At 41.3% G+C, this 20373-nt stretch overlaps 1 protein-coding gene across 3 annotated transcripts in view; it reads left to right on the top strand.

The window, feature by feature from the left end:
* Positions 1–11858, top strand: part of mideasb (mitotic deacetylase associated SANT domain protein b) — a 31360-nt gene extending 19502 nt beyond the window's left edge. For all 3 annotated transcript variants that reach the window (XM_028000401.1, XM_028000399.1, XM_028000400.1), the window contains 8 exons: positions 232–374; positions 644–747; positions 3420–3495; positions 3890–3978; positions 5322–5465; positions 5610–5732; positions 6875–7068; positions 8531–11858. In XM_028000401.1, the coding sequence (XP_027856202.1) occupies positions 232–374; positions 644–747; positions 3420–3495; positions 3890–3978; positions 5322–5465; positions 5610–5732; positions 6875–7068; positions 8531–8777 (1120 nt within the window). In that variant the 3' untranslated portion in view covers positions 8778–11858. The remainder of the gene's footprint in view (positions 1–231; positions 375–643; positions 748–3419; positions 3496–3889; positions 3979–5321; positions 5466–5609; positions 5733–6874; positions 7069–8530) is intronic.
* Positions 11859–20373: the final 8515 nt, after the last annotated feature.

The raw sequence follows: 20373 nt of genomic DNA, 5'->3' as shown, positions 1-20373 counted from the left end.
TTTATTGTGGACCTCGTTGTAAAGAGTAATTCATTGGGGAAAAACTCAGGCTTGTAGAGCAAAAACTCAGTGTCGAAGCGATATAACAGGAAAATAGGGCAGCTGACATTGAAAATAGGAAAAAAACAGAGAAAAAAAATTACACAACCTGACAAGTTTTGCTCAAAAATAGAAACAACCTTTGGAAATCCTAATGTATTTGATTTTAATGTTCTGATATCACTTCTGCAGACGAATTAATATCGGGTCGCGGTACCAAGCGGAGGTGCCGGAGCTGAGGCAGAGGTCAGCTGTCGAACTGGATCGCCATCGAGCCGAACTGGTTTGGGCTCCACCGTCCGAACTGGAGGGGAAACCAGACTTCCAGGACAAGGGTGAGACAAACAAGCCAAGAAAGGAAATTAGAACAATTTTAGCTCCTGTAATTGTAAATAGACCAAAGCTACTTTTGTAGAATAATTATTCAGTATTTTTTTTATTTATTTATTTATTTTTTAACTCTTACAGAACAAGTCTCGCTTAGATTCCAGATTTCTCTATTTTATCGTCTTTCATCATGGAAATATGGTGAAAATAAATCCTGAAAGCACAGTTGCTGTGGTTACGCTGACATTTTAACGTTCGCTGTCGTCGTCTCTTTCAGTGGAAGACCTCATGCACCTGGCCTGTTCCAGTGTTTTATACGGAGGAGGCACCAACCAGGAGTTAGCACTCCATTGTTTATACGAGTCCAAAGGGGACATAGTGGTGAGTGCAGCCGAGCGATCCATACTGACTGACTCCACTGCAATTTGTATGAATAATAGAAAAATGGGCTAACAGAAGAGCCACGACTTTTCTACCATTTCAGATACAAGGTTTGTGTCTATGCTGATTAAGTGCAGGCATGTTTTTTGGGATACCACCCCACCCCCCACAAAAAAAATCTCTTTAGATTTCTAAATTGAATAAGAAAAATGTAAAAGGCAGTTCCAAAGTTTACATCCACCACGTGCAAATCTTTTTATCCTGTTTTGTCGAAACGCTTTTTGCTCGCCCTGAGAAAACAGATGGAGAACTATTTAGTGTTGGTCTGGTCCATCAAAACATAATAAGATCCGTCGGAATTTCAAATGACTATTGGAGAAAATTTAAACTTCATCATACAGAAGGCACTGAATACCCACAGTGCTGACATACAGTAGACACTCTGGCACAAATTTTCTTTTGCGCCTCCACTCTGTGCGTTCACATCTATAAGGACAACTTTTTAAAAATTGCACAAAATCAGATTCCAGGTATTTGTTTTTTTTTATCATTTCCATTGTTTTTGTATTTAAGTTTTTTAATACTTTCTGACACTATCTAACTTCTTTGGAGTAAGTTATTGTGTAAAGAAAACCAAAGCAAAAAGATTTTCAGTTTGTTACAAAACGACGCACGATGTACAGTCACAAGAATTAAAGCTTGTGCTTTAGCTAAGCAGGCTAAATTATTAGCTGAAAACTTCCTTACCTCGGTTTAAAACTACAACCCAAACCGGCCGCATGCAAATGTGAGGTTTTATTAAATCTACTACATCTCATTTACAACCCTCCCCTAATCTGATATTTCCTCTTAGCCATTTTTTTATTTTTTATTTCTTGGGTTTGTGTAAGCGCGGGCATTGACTGTCCTTCAACGAGCCCGCGCTGGTTGTTGAACGGAAGTGACTGATCTGTAGATTTTCACTTTGCTTTGTGCTGAAGCTCTGTGGTGATCTGAGATGACTGTGAAAGTAAACCCGCCTGGTTGTTCATAGCCTGAGGCCCGCTGCCTCTCTGCAGAGCGGTGTGGGCTGCAAGAGCCGAAACAAACATTTTAGCCCTTTGTCGATCAGTGAAAGCGGATCACAAACTGCTGACGAATAAGAGGTTTTTCACGATGTGTCACACTTGTACCATCTCCGTTGCAGACATGTGCCGGTTAGCTAAAGGAGTGGCCAGTTCCGACGGGGCTTTTGAAAGATTTGCCAGAAAGATGAAGACACTGATTTATTATGGAGGCTAAAATGTCAGAACCTCTCATTGTGATTCAAAACTCCTGAAACTGAGCAGACAAATAATTGCCACGCCCATGCTGCAGAAATAAAACATCCTGTGTCTCGTTCTGATTGCATCACAAGAAGGCCACTAATGACATCAGAGGCTAACCTCAAACGGCTAAAATGTTTTAGTGCCTGGATTAAACAGGGGAAATAAAACTCAGCTTCTTTTTGCACTCTGTTGACCCGAACTTCTGCTGAGAAAATTGTTTTGTAATGAGGTAGGAAACAATTATTGGTAAATAGTGTGAGTTACAAGAGAGGATACTACTGGTTGTTATTCCGAGTAAACGGAACTCGATATGCCTTGCAAAGACATTCTTGACACTTGACTTTGTCAGGTTTTGTGAAAGTTTGTCATGTTTTATTTTGGGTTTTGTGTGATTGGAACGTGCCTCTGGTTTTTTGAAAAATAAATTCATTTATTGATTTTTATATAATGTTTATTTACCTATAAATAAAAATCATGATTTAATGGCATTTTTATTCAGCTCCTTTACTCTGACGCCGCTAAATACAATACAGTTGGACATAAAGCGTTGGTCAACAGCAATATCCAAGTCCTGCCGCTGATTCTAAATCTAGATCGTAGGTGTCCAAAGTGAGGCCCGGGGCCATTTGTGGCCCTTGAAATGATTCTGTTTGGCTCCTGACCACAAGTCAATTTGGCCAGCAAAATAGACATCTTGACCCCAAAAATTATTTATTTTTCTTTTAATAAGGCCTTCTTTAGTTTTGGATATTTATTGATATACTGATTTCATTGAAGAAAAGTCTATAGTTGAGCAGGTAAACCGCAAGAAAGAAAAATTGCAAACAAACTTTTGCATTTTTAATCAAGTGCTTTTTGGAGGCTTACTATCTAATAATAATGTTTTTTTTGCGTACTGTGAGAAAGACCTCAAAAAGATCTGAGCTAATGAGATCTCAAACGAATTCTTGCATCTTTAGAGAAGTCTGCGCCGTACGTCCTTTCAGCCTGATCCCGAGCTCTCGTGGTGCTTTATGGTGCTGTGGGTTGAGATTTCAGGCCCTAGCGACCAGCACCGGTCCAATGTTGTCTAGGAAACTACGAGGAGGGGGCAGCCAATGCGCCCACTCTCTGCAGCAGTCCGGCTCAAACTGCCGTCTTCCTACATTCACGCACCGTCAGATGGTTTTCTCTGAAAGACAACAGTGTCGATTCGACGACTTCTCTCAACCCTGATGGAGTCCAGTTTTGCTATGACGCACGGTAGAGTTTGCAGGAAAGACAAGCGTTTAACCCAACTCACTGCGACCTCTAACCCCTTTCTCTAAATCTGCAGCCTCTAATCGTGATTAAACGCTACTTTTTTGTTTTGTTTATTTTCCTCAGGATGCTCTGTCTCTGCTGATGCTGAGGGATCCAATCTTCCCAAAGACACATCATCTGTCCAGCTACCACTACTCGGGTAATTCATGCCTCACACAGATGACTCCGGAACGCCTCTGTCTTTTTTTTTTTTTTCTTCCTCCCTCTTTCTCTCTGTACTGCCTGAAAGCAGCTGCAGCTCTGAAAGTGTGTTGGTGCCCTGGATGCCTGTGAAGGTTGATGTAAAGAGGGTGAAGGGCAATACAGCATGTGGTTAATCCCAAACAGAAGACAGACAAGGCATTGTTTAACCAGTGATTTTATTTATTTATTTTTCGATTGCTTGTGTGTGGTTTTAAGAATTGGGGGCTCGGGGGATGGGACTCCACTTGTTACTGTCTCCTTGCACTCGTTCTTATTCAGGAGCAACTTTAGAGGAGTGAACGTGTTTATATATATATATATATAACTTCTTCCCTTCCTCCTTCCTGCAGGATCAGACAGCTGGACGGCAGCTGAGAGGCGTCTGTTCAACAAAGGCATGGCCACGTGTAAAAAGGACTTTTTCATGGTGCAAAAGCAGGTATGCGTGCTTTCGATCTGAAGAAAAGGAAACTTTTGATTCTCCCCGTGGCAACAAAAGGCCACCTATATCATGTGTTCCTGTTCCGAGCGGAACAGGAACACATGATATTCTGTGTTCTCTGCCCACTGTGTGGGCGGAGGAAAGGGAAATACAGTCACTGTGGAACAGCGTTTCCGTTTCTGTTTCGATTGTTGCTCTGTCATTGTCAAGCAAGGTTTTCTTCTTTTTTTTTTTTTGCTTTGCTTTTCCACGACGATGCAGCAGAATTTGAGGTCGAAGTTAGGCCTATTTAGAGTGTCACATTGTTGATGGTTATGTGGTTTGCACACTCAGTCTTTGCTCCACTTTTTTTTTTTTTAAATCACAATGTCATGTCAAATGCTACAAGAAACTGTAAAACGTCATGTGCAAACTTAAATGATTTGGTTATATTCTGCTGACTCCACACTGAGTGGTGTTTTTTTTGTGTGTGTGCGCTGTTTTTTTTTTTTAAGGCCCCTGTAGGAGCATAGATGCCGATTAATTTAGTGTTTTTTGAAGCGTTTCTCTGTTGTTTTGACCTTTTGATTTCTACTCGTTACTCTTCTCGATAACACAATTACGACCCAGCTTCTGTTTTCAGGCAGAGGCTGCCAATTTTGATTTAAAATGTCGTCGTATTTTAGCTCCTGGGAGATAAACTGGCCCACAGCATCATGGATCGCCCTTTACTTAGGTATAAAATGATCATCATTTTATACCCAGATAGCGTTTTTGCTAACCCTAATTTTGTTTTCCTCTGACTAATAAACACAGTTCTGGTAAAAGTCCCAGCAGTGGTGATCAAACTCCACATGCTTGTATTTGCATTAGTGGAACAGAAAAACCTATTTATTTATTTTTTGTTTTTTTGGGGGGCAGTTTTTACCTCCTTTACCATCCTGTTTTCTGTTCGCACTGGCAAGAGAAAAGCGTTTGCTTATCAAGCCATGAAAGTAGAAATAAAAAAAAAATTCTTCAGCTGCACTTATTTCATAGAAATCGTGGTCATTTGATTGCATAATAGGACTTTCCCCACTGAATAAATGTATTCAAATTAAAGACTAGATTTTTCTTTTTTTTTTTTCTGTCATCCTCGTACAAAGTATTTTACGACTGAACTTTGAATCATTAGGAGGGAAAAAAAAAAAAACAGTGTAGAAAGTGGCAAATCTAGAAGCTGAAATCTTTCACTGACACCCAACTAAAACAACAATTTACCATTCATAACCAAAACGAACGAGTGTTCGGAAAAGGATTTTGTCTTTTGCTGTGATCGAAATATGCAAAACTTGTGACGCAGTGCGTACGGGTCCGTACAGGTGACGACCAAGACCGTGGCGCAGTGCGTGGAGTTCTACTACACGTACAAGAAACACGTGAAGATCGGCCGCAACGGAACGCTAATTTACGGCGAGAACGAGCCTCCGGAGAGCAGGACGGCAGAGGAGGAGCAGGACCACAAGGTCGGTCACGTGAGCGTCTCCAGTGTTCACCCAATCTTTATCCTCCCCGAACGTCCACCTCTCTTAAACAACGTCACGGACGTCTTAGGAAGACGGCTCTCTCCTGCCAGAGCGCTGCGTCTTACTCGCTGTTTTTTCTCGCAGGCCGCTCAAAGGCTGGAGCCGCAGCAGCAGGAGGAGGACAGCAGGAAGTGGGATGGTTCAGCTGACAGGAAACAGGATGTCTGTCCCACCAGGGTGACACACACGCTGCCGTCCACTGAGAATGTAAGTGTGAAGTGACCGACTCGGTATGAAGGCTTTGATCACTGTGATCTTATTGCACATGTTGTATTTTGTACAGTTTATGCAGAACCTTTCAAGTTCTGGTATGCATTTCTTCCTTATTCTTCTTGAAATCTGTTAAAGTTGTGTTTTAAAAATTCCTTAAAGGAAGTCTGAACACAGACACATTTAGATCACACTGAATAAACATAAACATGTTTGGGACTAAAACTGTAAGCAGGCCAAAGCCCGAAGCTTCTCATGGTTTACTGAATTTCAACACTCTGTTCCGCAGGTTCCTGGGTGGGGGGGGAAAAAAAACAAAAAAACGTGATTTCATCATACACAGTTTTCATGTTGCACTCAGAGCTGGTGGCGAGGTGTTGGATCTGCTGCCCCCCACTGGGCTTTTCTAGAAATAACTCGTCTCCTATCTCTGCTGGGAAGGAAAACAATGACTCAGCAGGAAACTTTTGCACTTGTCCGGTTGATGTTGTTTGGAGATGAGTTCTGCCTCCATGGTCATGTGATCGGACACATGTCCACACACAGCTTGGGAAAGCATGAAATCGTTTTTCACAGGCCTGGATAAGTTGAGGAGTTGAAAGTAGTCTTCAGACTTTATTCTTCTTCTTAGCTTGTAAATATTGCATGCATTCAGCCATCCGTATGATTATCCATCTATCCTAGTTTCCTACTCTCTTTTTGTTCTTTTCTTCCTTCCTCCTTTCCTTTCTTCCCTTCCTCATTTTTTTCCCTTTCCTTTTCCTTCCATCTTTCTTTTCCTTTTCCTTCCATCTTTCTTTTGCCTGTCTTTCTTTCTTTGTCTTTCTTTCTCCTTTCTGTTTCTTTCTCCTTTCCTTCCTTCTTTTCTTCTTTGCTTTACTCCTCAATTACGTTTTTTTCTTCCTTCTTTCCTTTTCTTTATTCCTTCTTTCCTTCCTGCCTTGTTTTCTGTATTTTTTCCTTCCTCTCTAACGTTGCTTTTGTCCTTTTTCTTTCTTCCCTCATGTCTTCCTTCCTTACTTCTGTCTTTCCTTCATTTTTTCTTTACTCTTTTCTTCCGCCAATTTCTTTTTTTTCCCCCTTCCTTCCAGTTATGGACTAAAACTTCTGTCTTTTTTTCTTTTTTTTTTTTTTTTTAGCTTGCAACAGTCCTCATTATGAAGAGCCAGGCGGAGGTGGGAAAGGAGCAGCCGGTGTCCAGGGTCATCCACCACGCCCAGCCGCCCCAGACCAAACCGCGCTTCGACGGCAACGCGCGCCGGCCGAGCCCCCCGTCGGGCAACAAGGCCGCCGCGGGGCAGGAGGGCGAGTTCCCCTGCAAGAAGTGTGGCAGGTGAGCGATCAGAGCCGCCGCTCCTGTAGCAGTCTGCTTACCGATTCAGAGCTGACGGGAGAGCCAGCAGGAAACGCTGCTGCTTCGACTGACCTCTCGGAATATGAATCAGTAAACAGAGGCGAGCGTTTCATGGTCTGTGTTTGAAAGAATTACCCTTCCTGTCATGCTTTGGTTGAATAACAGCTTGTCCTCTGGCAGCACCGGTTCTGTTATTGCCAGCCGTGTCCTAGCAACCGAAGCGCAGAGCAGATAAAGGCACATCTCGCCTCTCAGCAATGCAGCTCTGCCTCTGCGAGAGCTGCATTCGCTCTTGAAAGCGCTCCAAGAGCGTCCGCATTTGAGACGATCGTTTTCTTCAAAGGGTGTGAATACTTGTCGCTTAACACCCTTTACATTCGTTCTGATGGAACCGACCCGCGCAGTTCCTTCTGCGAGGCAGAATGTGTTCGCATTTAAACAGAAACGCCAAGGATTTTTCTGTAGCTTTAAATGTTCTTAGGAGTTTTAGTGCATGTTTGTGATTTTAACGTTTTATCGACGGAACATTCATACATCTCTGAGAAAATTCAAAAAATAAAATCCCAAATCCCGCTTCCTTTGAAATTTCTGGCTTTACCAACATTCATCAGATTTAAATAATTATTTTCTCTTTTTTTACTCTATTTAATCTCTAAGAGTATTTTGAGTCTGTTCAAAATATTTCATGCATTTTATTTAAATTAGGTTTTATAGACCCGCACAAATTAGTTCATGATTGTGCAATTATGAGAAATTATAAATGGTTTTAAAACTTTTTCCCCCCAAAAAATGCAATTGTATTCCCCTCTTACTCTTATGCCTCTAGATTAAAATTCAGTGCAACCAAATGTCTTCGAAATGAGTAAAATTAGTGAAGGTCCACTGCGCCACACAACAACCCACAAACCTCACCTCTTATGGAAGACTAGCAAGAAAAACAAAAGGATTTTGATAGTACTAATTTGTTAAAAAATAATAATAAAATAAAACAACTCCCTTTTAGTACTTTTTTTTATTCAACTTGTAATTTGCCTCCAAGACGTAGTCGACAGATCAATTTTGTTTTCTCTATGTTTTTTTTCCTATTAATCGTCAGAATGATTGAATCAAGGAACCAACATCAGATACATGCCACACTTTTCAGATATCCTGTTAAAAATTTGAAAACAACACATCATTTTCCTTCCACTTGGTCATTTTTCACCATCTGTCTCAGTATATTGCACGTAATCTCAATAAATTACATTGAACTCTGGTCAGAGTGCGACAAATTATGGTAAGATTGTAATTTTCCAAGCCGCTCTATCTGCCGGCGTAGGGGAATTCTTTTTGCCGCTTGAAACATGACAACATGGTTGTTCTTTTTGTGACTGTGATGTCACCAGTCTCTTTGGAATCCAACTGAGCCACATGGTAACTCACCCGATCGCTCTGTTCCCAGGATTTTCTACAAGGTGAAGAGCCGCAGCGCCCATATGAAGAGCCACGCGGAGCAGGAGAAGAAGGCGGCGGCGCTGCGACAGAAGGAGGCAGAGGAGCGGGCCGCGGCAAGGGCCGCGGCCGAGGCCGCCGCCGCCGCCATGGCCGCGCGGCATCAGAACGGAACGCGGCAGGCGGTCGGCGACAGCGCCAACGACGACTCCTCTGGCGGCGAGGACAGCGACGATGACGACGACTGGCAGAATTAGGGCGGAGGCAGAGACCCTCTGCACCCCTCCTTTTTTTTTCTGTTTTTTTTTTTTTACAAACCGCCGTTGCTCGGCGACGTCGGTGACGATCACTGCTCAAACTTCAGCGAGCGTCCGCATTTGTTGGGTTCTTCCCAAAGCTCCCCTTTACTCAGCTTTTCCTAGAGCTGTACCTCTCTTGCTCACAGGGCTCGGTGAAATCAAAGCCATGCGTCGTCCTGTTGGATTCCCAGCCGCCGCCGCCGCCGCCTTCCTCCGCACTTTGAGTCCCGCTTTGCTCCGACAGGCGCGTTGGACCTCCCCTTCCGTCTTCTGTTTTCCTTTCACCTTCAGCTCCTCTTCGGACCTCAGTCGACCAATATCCGAGCGTCGAGGATGAAGTGGGAAAGAAAGGCTGCTTCCTTGGACGGACGGATGGATGGCATGTTCGGACTGTTGTTGTCGCCGCTCCTCTGCACTAACAGCTGCCAAAAGTGTTTTTTGAAGCATGAAATGGGTTCTGTCTGTTTATCCGGGCTTTTGGTTCTGTGAATCCCCCGTCGTCAAACCCCCTTTTTGTTTTCTTTTTTTTTCTTTTTTTTTTAATAAAACCTGCTCTGTTCCTCACTGTTTTATGCCTTGGATGTTATGACAGTTTCATTTGAAAATGACAATCAATTTTACACTGTTGGTGTTTTTTATGGACGTGTACAATAAGCAGGTCAACTTTTTTCTCCCATCTCCCCCACCCCTTTTTCTCTGTAGTTCTATGTGGTTCTTGTTGTTTTTGTGAAGATTGTTATTATTAATATTATTATTATTATTAACATTATTATTATTCTAGTTTTGGCTGCAGTTTTGTCGAGCCCTTTTTTTTAAAAGCTTTTCTTTTCTTTGTTTTTATTTAAACAAAAACAATTGCTCCTTGCTACCTGTTTATAACTGTGTTTTTTTGTTGTTGTTTTGTTTTTTAAATAACAATTTTTTTTTCTTTCATTGGGAGCCAAGAAATGAAGAAACGGCAGAAGCGTATGTGCAATAGAACAAGTTATCTCCTCTCACTTCCCAGCACGGTGTTCTCTGTCAGCTCAGAAGCAGCTGCTCTGGATGCCTCGCTGTCAGGCCTTCGTTACTGATGGCGGGTTCTGACTGGGACCGTTCAGAACCGCAGGTCTCCACGGACACGAGCGCGACGACAACCGGCCCAGTCCAAACCTAAAACCGCGTTCCAGTATTTACGGCATGACATTGGCTTTCACAATGTGTGCTTCTTTTTTTTTGTTGTTGTTCTTAATTGTAGGCGAGATGTAGGCACGAGCCGGTCTGTCGGTATAGATACCTCAGTATGGCAGTATTTACACAAGAAAAACTTTAGACTGTAATGTATAATATGTTTGAAACAAATTTCTAATATCACGTTTAACTTTAGCTCATCTTTATTTTGATTCGGATACACAGACAAAGAAATAAAGGTCTGCTAGTTTTCAAGTAAACGCCACATGGATGGGAACATATGAGAGCCGTCTGTCAGTAAACCATTTACTTTCATCAACAGCCGAGCTTTTTGGAAAAGTAGTGATTTGTAGTAATTAATCAGATTTTTACTCTGAACTAGCGGTTCTGCCTCCTGCTTTCTACCTCAGCTTTGTAGCCGTTCCACAGACTGTTAACAGTAAGAACATTTCATCAAAAAAATAAATTGTAGTCCTTTTTTTCTTTAGTCCCATCTAATCTGAGCTCAGATTTGAAACATGAATAAAAAGTGATATGAATTTGACTTTTTTAAAAAATTTTTGATGGAACTTTTCCATTGTTCTTGCCACGGATTTAGATATTGATATTAACCTGCTTTTTTTCTCTCTCTTTTTTTTGGTTATTTCTGATAAAATCTCAAGCGTTCTTTGCAACGGCTCGTTTTCCACGCTCTCTAAAAGCCTGTTGATGGCAGGAAATCATTAACTGACAAACAGTAGATTCTGATCTACACAGCTGAACTAAAATCTCTGTTGGCTCTTAACATTTTAACATTAGAACGTGTCGATTGCCAAGACTAGATCTCTACTAACATGGAGATAAATCTGTGTCTGCCTTTGGATTTTTATTGCTCTGAAATTCCAGATTTGGCTGAAAAAGCTGTTTAGATGACAATTTGTCATTTCTCCTCCCCTCCCCAGTTTTTATTATTGCATTGTCTTTTAGATGCCGATATGAAGACAAAGTTTTCATTTTTCTAAGTAGACTGTTTGCATCTGTGATTCCTCTCTTCCCGTTTACCTGATACGAGGCACTGAGTTGGACCATTGTAACCGTGACTCATCTGTTGCTGCATATCCCAGTGTTAAGCCCTTTAGCCCGGAGCCGCCGAAGCAACAAATAGGTGAAAGGGTTGTTTTCCTTTAAAGGACAAACTGGAGGAAGGGAGGAACGTTGAGTGGGGAAAGAGACAAAAACAAGCAGAATCAGCTCTGCTTACTCTACAAGTTCCAATCTGGGTCTATGCACAGGCTGTGTGTGCGAGTGTGTGTTTAAAGCATCCTGTTAGCAGTGTGTGTGTGTGTGTGTGTGTGTGTGTGTGTGAGTTCTGTGAGGTCAAATGTTCGACTGCCGTACCAGTCACAAACAAACAAACAAACAAAAAAAGGGTTTCTGCAGACTGTTCACGTTTGGTATGTTAATTTATATCTCCTTTTTATTTGGGCTCGTCTCGAGGTTCTTGTTTGGGTTTCGGGTGGGGCGGGGAGCGATGTTGCAAAAAAAAAAAAAAAAAAGAAAAGGTTTCGAAGAAGAATTTTTACGGATGGAAGTGGAGGCCACAGACACTTCTCGTTTCGTCCGTCTGGTCGAGGGGAAAAAAATAAAATTTCCGAAGAAAATGTTTATTTAGCTAAAGATTGGAAATATATAATATGAACGGAATTCTATGTTTGCATACTTTTTATGCTATTTTTGTATAGGGTTCACACTAATGATAAAATCAGAAAGGAATCTCAAGTGCTTTTTACTACGGTGTAACTTATTTGTGTTGATTTGATTTTTACCACCTGTGTTTTTGGTAATGATTTATGGAAGCACTGTATATTAAAGGTTCAAAACATTCTCCGAGCGGCTGCGTTTGTTTCTGGTTTCTTCTTGCACAGAACAATGATGGCTGCGAGTTGATAACACTGACTGAAATAAAATGGCGGTCAGTGGCATGTTCACCATTTTTAATTAAATCCAGTTTATAAAACACCAAGTCACCAAATAGAAGAAAATTAATTATTCATAATTAAATAACACAGGTAATTTTCTCCCTTACTCTTCTCCATTCTCTCCGTTTGTATCTACTCCATGTTTTTTTTTTTGGTTTGTTAATTTCAGAGCTGGAACATGTGATCATTTGGATAGAATTGGAAATGCATAGCAGATAACTATTTTAAATATATTTTAAGGGTCCTAATTTATTCAGTATATTAGCTGAAGTAGTGAACCAATGTCATCTTTTAAAATTCGTTTTTGCTTTTTGTACTATTATATAACAAGTTGTATAATAAAAATAACTTCAACTGCTGCTGTGTCTCCATAAAGAAAAACCCAAGCATCTGATTGGTTAACCTGCACAAAAACGCAGCTGCGGACCAATCAGCTGTCCTGTATTATGTTTTGACGTGACTGCTGAGTCATGGCCATTAAAAACAGGATGCTATTTTTTTATTTTATTGTAAAAGTAGCATGATTCTTCCATTTACTGTTGACGTGTGGGTAACTTTGGTCAGAATGTTTTAATTAGTCGCTTCTGAACAAATCCTACTGAAAAAGGTCACTTCATAAACTAAAGAGTTTACATTTAGTATTGTAAAAGTCAGAAAATTGACACTAAAGCATCCAATGCAGTCTCTTTTTATCATTGCAAAATATGAAATTATTTCACTGTATGTTTTTTTTTTAGTATTTTTTTCTAACTTTATTTCACTTTAGTAGTACTGAAGAGCTTTGAAAGAGTCTGGAGGAAATTTAAATTTCAATGTGATTCATAGACTGATCAATCAGGGCTTTCATTAAAACCCAGTGGCCCATGAAATTGTTGCCAAGAAAATCATGAAGGAAACAATAGTTCTCCAGATCACCACGAAATTCAACGTGAGATTGTTGGTGTCGACCAATAAGGCCAGTTTTCTAAATAAAAAAAGAAAGAAAGAGTGGGGGGAAATCAGACCTTGAGCAATATTTCACACTGATTTATTTTTTTCATTCAGTTTTTTTATGCTCCGTTTGGAATTTTTCATTAAAAAAACCTGATTAGAAAATGCAAGAAATAACCTCCTGCCCCTGGAGTGTCTCCTCATGAAGTCTGTGCTGCAGAATCACCTTGCCACCTTTAAACTTAATAAGTACATAGAGCCATCTTTTAAGTTGTTAGGAATATTTGCAAGTGTAAATGCGTGTAACCAGTCCCGTGCTATGTCGGCACTATGACATCCTGGATACAACAGCGGATTGCTTCTCGTCCAAAGTGTGTTTCTTTACACAAATCTGCCCAAGAAACACAGATGATTGAAGAGTCGTATTGAAGCATCCAGAAATCCAGACAGTTTCTTGTTATTGGCCATCTGTGTGTTTTCCTGGGTGATAGAGCTCCCTTGTTGCAAAGCATCACAGTAGTAAAAATGTATTTAATATTGCTGCAGATGAGCCAAAAGCTGCTGTCAACTACAAGAGCTGATAGGAGAATGGGTCAGCAATGTGGGAACTGTTACTACTCAAACATTAGTCTTGTAAAACCTTCAGAATAGTTTTACCTGTTTTTAAGTACAGCATAGAGACATATATGCATATAATGAAATAATCCAAAAATAATAGATCACCTGTGACTCGTGTCCAGCAAAAACCCTCCACGGGCAAACGGGTGCAAACCATAGACGGCACTGGAACACCAGGGGGCGGTGTTGTCCCAGGATTGACTTGCAGAAGAAGCGGCGGGTGCTTTAGCTTTAGCTGCCTGGGCCAGACTTTAGAAAGCGCTAACAGGGCCAGAAGCCCAGGGGTCCAAGGTTTGAGAGGCCAAAAGACTTTTCTTTTCTTTTGCTTTGTAATTTTTTTTTAATTTTCGAAATGAATCCATAGTTTGTAAACACTGCACCTTACTTAAAGCTCATATGCCCATATCAGGTGAGTTGTGTTAATATTTTGGGATTTTTATGAATGTAAACAATGCTAAAGTATTTGAAAATTATGAAGTTAAGAGTGCATTGTCTGGGAAACAACATTGCGCTCCTGACCAGGAGACATATTGAACCTACTTTGTATTAATTAATGTATAGGACTACCTATTAATGTTGTGTATAAATAATATTTCTTTAGTGGAAAGATAGGGAAACCCCGCATCCTTCTATACCCAGTCCTGACCATGACCCACATGCTGGTTGGCAAAGTATCTGAAAACTCAAAAAGATCACAAATAGGTTATAAAATGTTTGACTTGTTACATGTATCAACAAATGCTTGAATAATCCACTTGAGAGTTCATAAATGTAGCTATTTCTGTCCTGGGAAAAAAAAAAAGTCGATTTGTTTGGCAAAGTCAAAATTTTATTTCAACTGGGACAAAAGGCTTTTGCTGGCTTAACTCTGTCTTTAGCAATGCATTGTAACCTTGAAAACATTTCTGGAAGATTGAACATTTTTGGCTTTGTAAATGAATTTAGTGGAAATCCTGATCTTATCGAGCATCCTTTACATAGTATGTTTGTTTTTTGTTTTTGTTTTTTTGCATAGCATGAAAAATTACTCTTTTGGTTAAAGTTCAGACCAAAGATTGTATCAAGCTCGGTTTTCCAGTGGAGCGAGGAAATATTCAGACTCGTTCTTCTCAGTATGAACCTACTCTTCTCGTCAGAATCGTCCTCCCGCTCTCATAAACGTCGCTTTATTGTTTCTGCTCTATTCATATTTATTCTTTCCACCCTTTTTCCCTCTACGTTCCCTGGTGTGCTTTTCAAACTGTTATGAGCAAAAGAGCTGCAGTGGGAAAAAAAAAGAGAAAAAGAAAACCCAAATTTTTCACCGCTTTTCATGTTTACGGTTATGACATCGGAGGATGGTTAGGCAATAACCGTGGAGCAGCGGGATCTGGCAGTGCCGGATCAAATGATGACAAGAACTGCTTACTTCTCCCTCTGGCACCACAGCGAGCAGCAGAAAAATCTGGGAAAGGCAAACAGGAACAGCATGCGGCTCAGATGTGTCCTCGCGTTCTGTTTTCGCCAGATCCAACCCGTGGGAGCAGGAGGAGGAGGAGGAGGAGGAAGAGGAGGAGGAGGAGGAGGACAGCATGGAGGAGGAGGAAGACATGATATGTGGGAAGGGATGCGAGGCATGCACAAGAACTTAATCTGGTGATTTCTGGGGAAAATTAGAGATGAGAGTGATGTCTGGGAAAGTTTAATGAAAGAGAACGTGCAAAAGTTCTTACATCTCTGTATGACAATTGCCATTTAAACATTAGATTTAAAATGCACCTTTTAGAGATTCCTCTGATCTTAGTGAACTCTGTCATCAGCGCTGATATTGTGGAGTTTCCCCGAGGGAAATGGCACGTTGCTTATAAGAGTCACCGTGCAGTTTTAACTCGCCCCTCTGAGCCTCAGGCAATACGAGTCTTAAGAAACCTGAAGGGGGTAAGCCAGGTGCAGTGTGCGAACACAAGCGTGCGTGAGAGTTCAGGGATAAGATATGGCGGCAAATGAGTCCCAGGCTCCTTCAGTCGTTCAGCTGAGACCTGATATGACTCAGACTGCGCTCTGAGGTATACGACGATCCTGCCAAATCTGTCAGATTTTTGACAAAATGTGGAGCGTAAATCCGATGCTTTCACTTGACTGAACTGCTGCGTTTTCCCCTTAAACCTGAATGCAGCTGGGACAGAATTTGGTTTGTCTTTATCAGACATTTAGACAAAAACATCAGACTTGAATCCGACACCACAAAGTGCCAACAAGCAGCGTCTTCTTCAAGCTTCATTGAACGTGTCCTATGGTGTGAAACAGGAAAGTGTAAGATGGTAAATTTATCCTGTACGTTGACGTTAAAGTCACTGTGTTGTGTTTGTTAGTTTAATTCTCACTAGAGAATGAGTTTAAGATGAAACTGTTAAACTTTTTACCTGTTTTTTTTCTTCATTCACCGTGATTTTTATTTTCTCCTTGTTTTCCACAGCTTCGATACTTGATTCGTCTTTTCCATGAAACCATATTTAGCTACTAAGGCGGTTAACCCCCCCCCCCCCCCCCCAAAAACCCCATTATCGCTCAAGTCTAGCAGTGAGTGAGCGGAGTAAAGGAAACGAGTGAAGTCGCTATCGATGCCAATTGTTTAATACCGGTCTTAGTGTGACGCCCTTTTAATCCTGGAGCTGCTTAATAGAGGAAAAACACGTTTACCCTGAAGTGGCCTTCAGGGTAAACAGGAGAAATCCCAACCGTCGCACGATGATGTTTATTTTTATGTGCTTCATTTTAAAAATGCATTTATTTTCAAAGTGCAGGGCCACATCCTCCTCGTCAGGATCCCCACTGCAGATGCTTCCCCCTGGCTTTTGGGTGGCTCTTTACACTCCCCTCTGTTTGCAGGAAGCCGCCCGCCGTACAAGCAGTTTTCATGGCACAAGCTCAACTTCTCTGCACGCACGTTCTGGATCTTTATTAACAGCTGCAACACCAGAGGGCGTATTTGTAGTCATGTGGCATTTATAAATCTGGTGAATCCTGCAGCATCAATCAACCCCAGTCCCTGTTCTGGTAAACGAGATGGGAGAGTGAATGTGGGATGTTAAGGCAGCGACTGACGATCAAGGGGTAAAAATGTGAAATCAGAGTCGAAGGCTTTAGAAACGAAGACCACAGATGTTCATCCCACCAGGACAGCTGGTCTTTATTTCCTCACAAATATGTTTCGTATTCCTGCTGTAATTGCTACACGTGAAGTCCAAACACACCGAATGCTGAAACATGGTTAGTGTTAATCAATTTGTCTTTCTAACAGATTTGTTTGGCTTTCCGGTAAATTGATCAGTGTCGCCCTGGAAAAGGTTTTTCCAAATTAATTTGCATCATCCTCAGTCTTTTACATTTCAAAAACATGACATTTCAAAAATGGCGTGTACACTTTTGAGAGCCACTACTGGTAAATAAATGGCCTTAACGTTCTAAAGGAAGATACAAAATTTGTCAGAATTACTGCTAATCAACAACAACAACAAAAAAACACCCACCTTTATGAAGTGTACATACGCCTTGGACTTCTTCCCATTCACTGGCATTTTATTCAATAGATAAACACAAAATGGTGCATAATTGTATCGTGGAAGGAACTTAATAAATGACTTTCAACTTTTCATTTAACAATTAAAGACCTGGTTGTACATTTGCAAACTCTACCAGGTTTTCCTCAGCGCTTGCCTATCAACTCCAAAGCACGATGCTGCCGCCCTGTTTCACCATGTGAGTGTTCATATACAGTGTTATTTCTCCGTCTCGCCTTGCAATTTTTATTTAGGAAAAAAAAACCCATCAATGTTGATGCAAACAGAACATCTGTATCCTTGTGTGCTGTGTCTGTATTGCTCTATAACCTAGCTTTCCATTCCCCCTTTACATCACTGGTTTTCGTGTTGTAGTTTTTCCACCAATGTTCCGTAGAAATCCTCACAGAACAGCTGGACTTAATACACAATATGGCACACAGTCGGGTGCTATTTACCAATCATTTAAAGGAAGTTGGATGCGCTGGGAATTCTTGTTTACTTTCGTCATCCAGAAATAAAATCCCAATGACGTCGCAACGAAATTTGTGGTCCTAACAAAACCTTTGCACAGGAACGCTGCGAAGGAAAAAAATCTCTTCCGACATCTACATGGTTGCTTTTTATATTGCCTCAAGACTGTGTGCATAATTTCCTCTTCGGATCTATCCTTCACTCTCGCCAACAGGTTGAGCGGCATACCACCGATATTACTTGTGCTCATTCGCTTCATAAGATGGGAAAAAAACTAAACAGATGTTCATTGGAATATTATTGGGTAGGAGAGACGTGTGTGTGTGTGTGTGTGTGTGTGTGTGTGTGTGTGTTTTCACTGGTTCCTATCAAAACTGACAGGGTGGAGTCCATGACCTCACATATCTGAAATGGTTTAAAGGATACAAAATACCTTTGGCTCATTTTTTTTTTTTTTCTAAATGCAAAGAAATACTTAGAAAACATCGTGAAACATGGAGGACCAGAGCTACTCGCAATCATGATCCTACTGAAACATTACTGTTTTATTGATAATAATAATTTGCTATTACCGTTATTGTTACCGTGCCGTTACCTTCACTTTCACTGGGGGGGGATTTCAACATGTCAGTCATATGCAATACGCTTCACTTCTTCCCCCTTTCAGTCACACAGGAAGCAGCGGCCTCTGATCCGTTGTCGCTCTTGTCTCAACAACAAAGTTCTGGTTGAAATGATTTTTTTATCATTATTATTTTTGGAGAAGGAAATGCGTAATGGTGAAGTGGAATCGAAATGATACTTGCTTTCAGTTTTACATACATGTACAAAGAAAATTGAAATCAAGTTCAACCAACCGCCTTCAGAAAGCACCTAATTCTCATCTTTGTGACTGATTGTAATTATTCATTTCACCACCAGGAGGCACCAAAGCCATAAATCTAGCACAAGTCTATACAAGTAGAACAATGTTACTAATGCATTACATTTTATTAAATTTTTGACTGTTTCTGCATGTACAAAAGAAAACAAACTTATTCTTGATTATTATTTATTATTATTATTATTGCTTTGGGCCCAAACGTCCACATAATTTATTAGAACTTTATGAGTTGAACCAACATAAAGTACAAGTAAACATCTCAAAAGAGCGCATATTTGTCAATTTTTCTTTGCAAAAATACTTAAAGCCCAATCAGAGTGGAAGGAGAATCACTTTGAACACAGTTTGTGTTTCAGGTCTGGACTTTGACTAGACCACACAGCTGCGGCTGCATGTTGACTGTTGTTCTCCTGCAGGAATGTGAACTTCTGCCTCCGTCTACTGCTTACAGGTTTTTGCGGTTTTCCCCCCAAGATTGTCCATCCATCTTTCCATGTTGCTTGAGAAAATCATCCCCACAGCATAATGGCGCCACCACCATGTTTTGTTTTGGACATGACACATTCAGGGCAGCATAACTTTCCTGTCTCACACACACACACACGACCTTGTTCATTCAGAAATGTTCATCTTGGTCTTTTCTGGCAATAAATTATACAAATCTTGCAAGTAGTTGCACTTATTTAGGCGTGTCAGAGTAAAGTGGGTTGAGAACACGCTTCACTTTTCCAGTTTTGCTCTCAGAAGTGCACAGTTTTGTTCTCCACATGACACCCAGCACAACGTGATAAAAGTCTGTGGCTGAAATCTGAGCGTGGAAAAGGTTCGAGGGACGGGAATACGTTTGTGAAGCGCAGCAATATGTTTTTCATTTGTAACTTTAAGGATGGATTGGAGCCTGCAAAGGCTCCAATCCATCTGGAGCCTTTGCAGCCTCACCTTTTGCGCTTCTCTGGACAAGACAACCGTTTTTTTTGTTTGTTTGTTTGTTTGTTTGTTTTTTAGGATGGTTGCTTAGTAGAAGGAGTACTGGTTCTCCATGTTACGGGCCATGTATAATTAAAGGCAACCTGTGAAACCCTTATTTTCCAGCCATTAATGGATTCGTGAGTCTGAATTTACAGCCTCGTGACTATGAGGGTCCCTGATTCACGTTGACACAGCAACGTCAGCTTCCTCCTCCTCCTCTTCCTCGACTGAATAGAAAACAGTTCATTTTAAGTGCAGTGGAAGTGCAGCAGTAGGACTTTATGGCGGTGCTTTCTGCTCGCATGACGCTTTCATTATGATCGTGCCTGGAAATTAATACCCCCCCTCCTCGCCTCCCATCCCTCCCAGTTTAATACTTTAGGCTTCCAGATCCATGAATCAAAGCGGCGGGCCAGACGCTTGTAATTGTCACGTGTTTTACGTTTCGAGCTTCCAGAATCGCATGTCGGGTTCGGGATCGGGCTGGGGAGGTGTAACCATCCTGCAGGCTTCCCGCAAAACATCTGGACGCGTCGCTCGCGTGACCACCAAGGTGTGGGGACGACATATCGTGTGCAAAATGATGTGCGCACGAGCGAACAGGATCGCGGGATCTGAACGTGCGTCACTGTTGTCAATTGTCTTGGAATTTCACACTAAATGTCGCCATTTGAATCAATGGTGCGCGTTATTTAGATGATAATTAATAGTGGAAACAGCATTATGGGCTTCTTCTAGTTGCTAAATGCTACAAAAAGTTGAATCTAGATGATGTGTTGGTGCCAAACGTCCTCTGAATGTTTCTGTGTCCTTTGTGGAGGATCCTTCTGGCACAGGGAGCGTCTTTGTTGCTCAAGAGAGGGTGACAGGCAGCCAGTCTGACAGGCAGACAAATGGGCTGTCTGTTGGGGCTTGTTTGCGCTGGTTGCCATAGCAGCGGGCGGGAGCATAGCGCCACATGGCTTGAGAGGAGCCGTGCAGAGAGCAAACGGCTTTGCGGAAAGACAAGCAAA

The sequence above is a fragment of the Xiphophorus couchianus genome, chromosome 19, assembly GCF_001444195.1.
Source record: "Xiphophorus couchianus chromosome 19, X_couchianus-1.0, whole genome shotgun sequence".
In the NCBI taxonomy this organism is placed as follows: Eukaryota; Metazoa; Chordata; class Actinopteri; order Cyprinodontiformes; family Poeciliidae; genus Xiphophorus; species Xiphophorus couchianus.
This window is presented reverse-complemented; position numbering and strand designations above follow the sequence as displayed.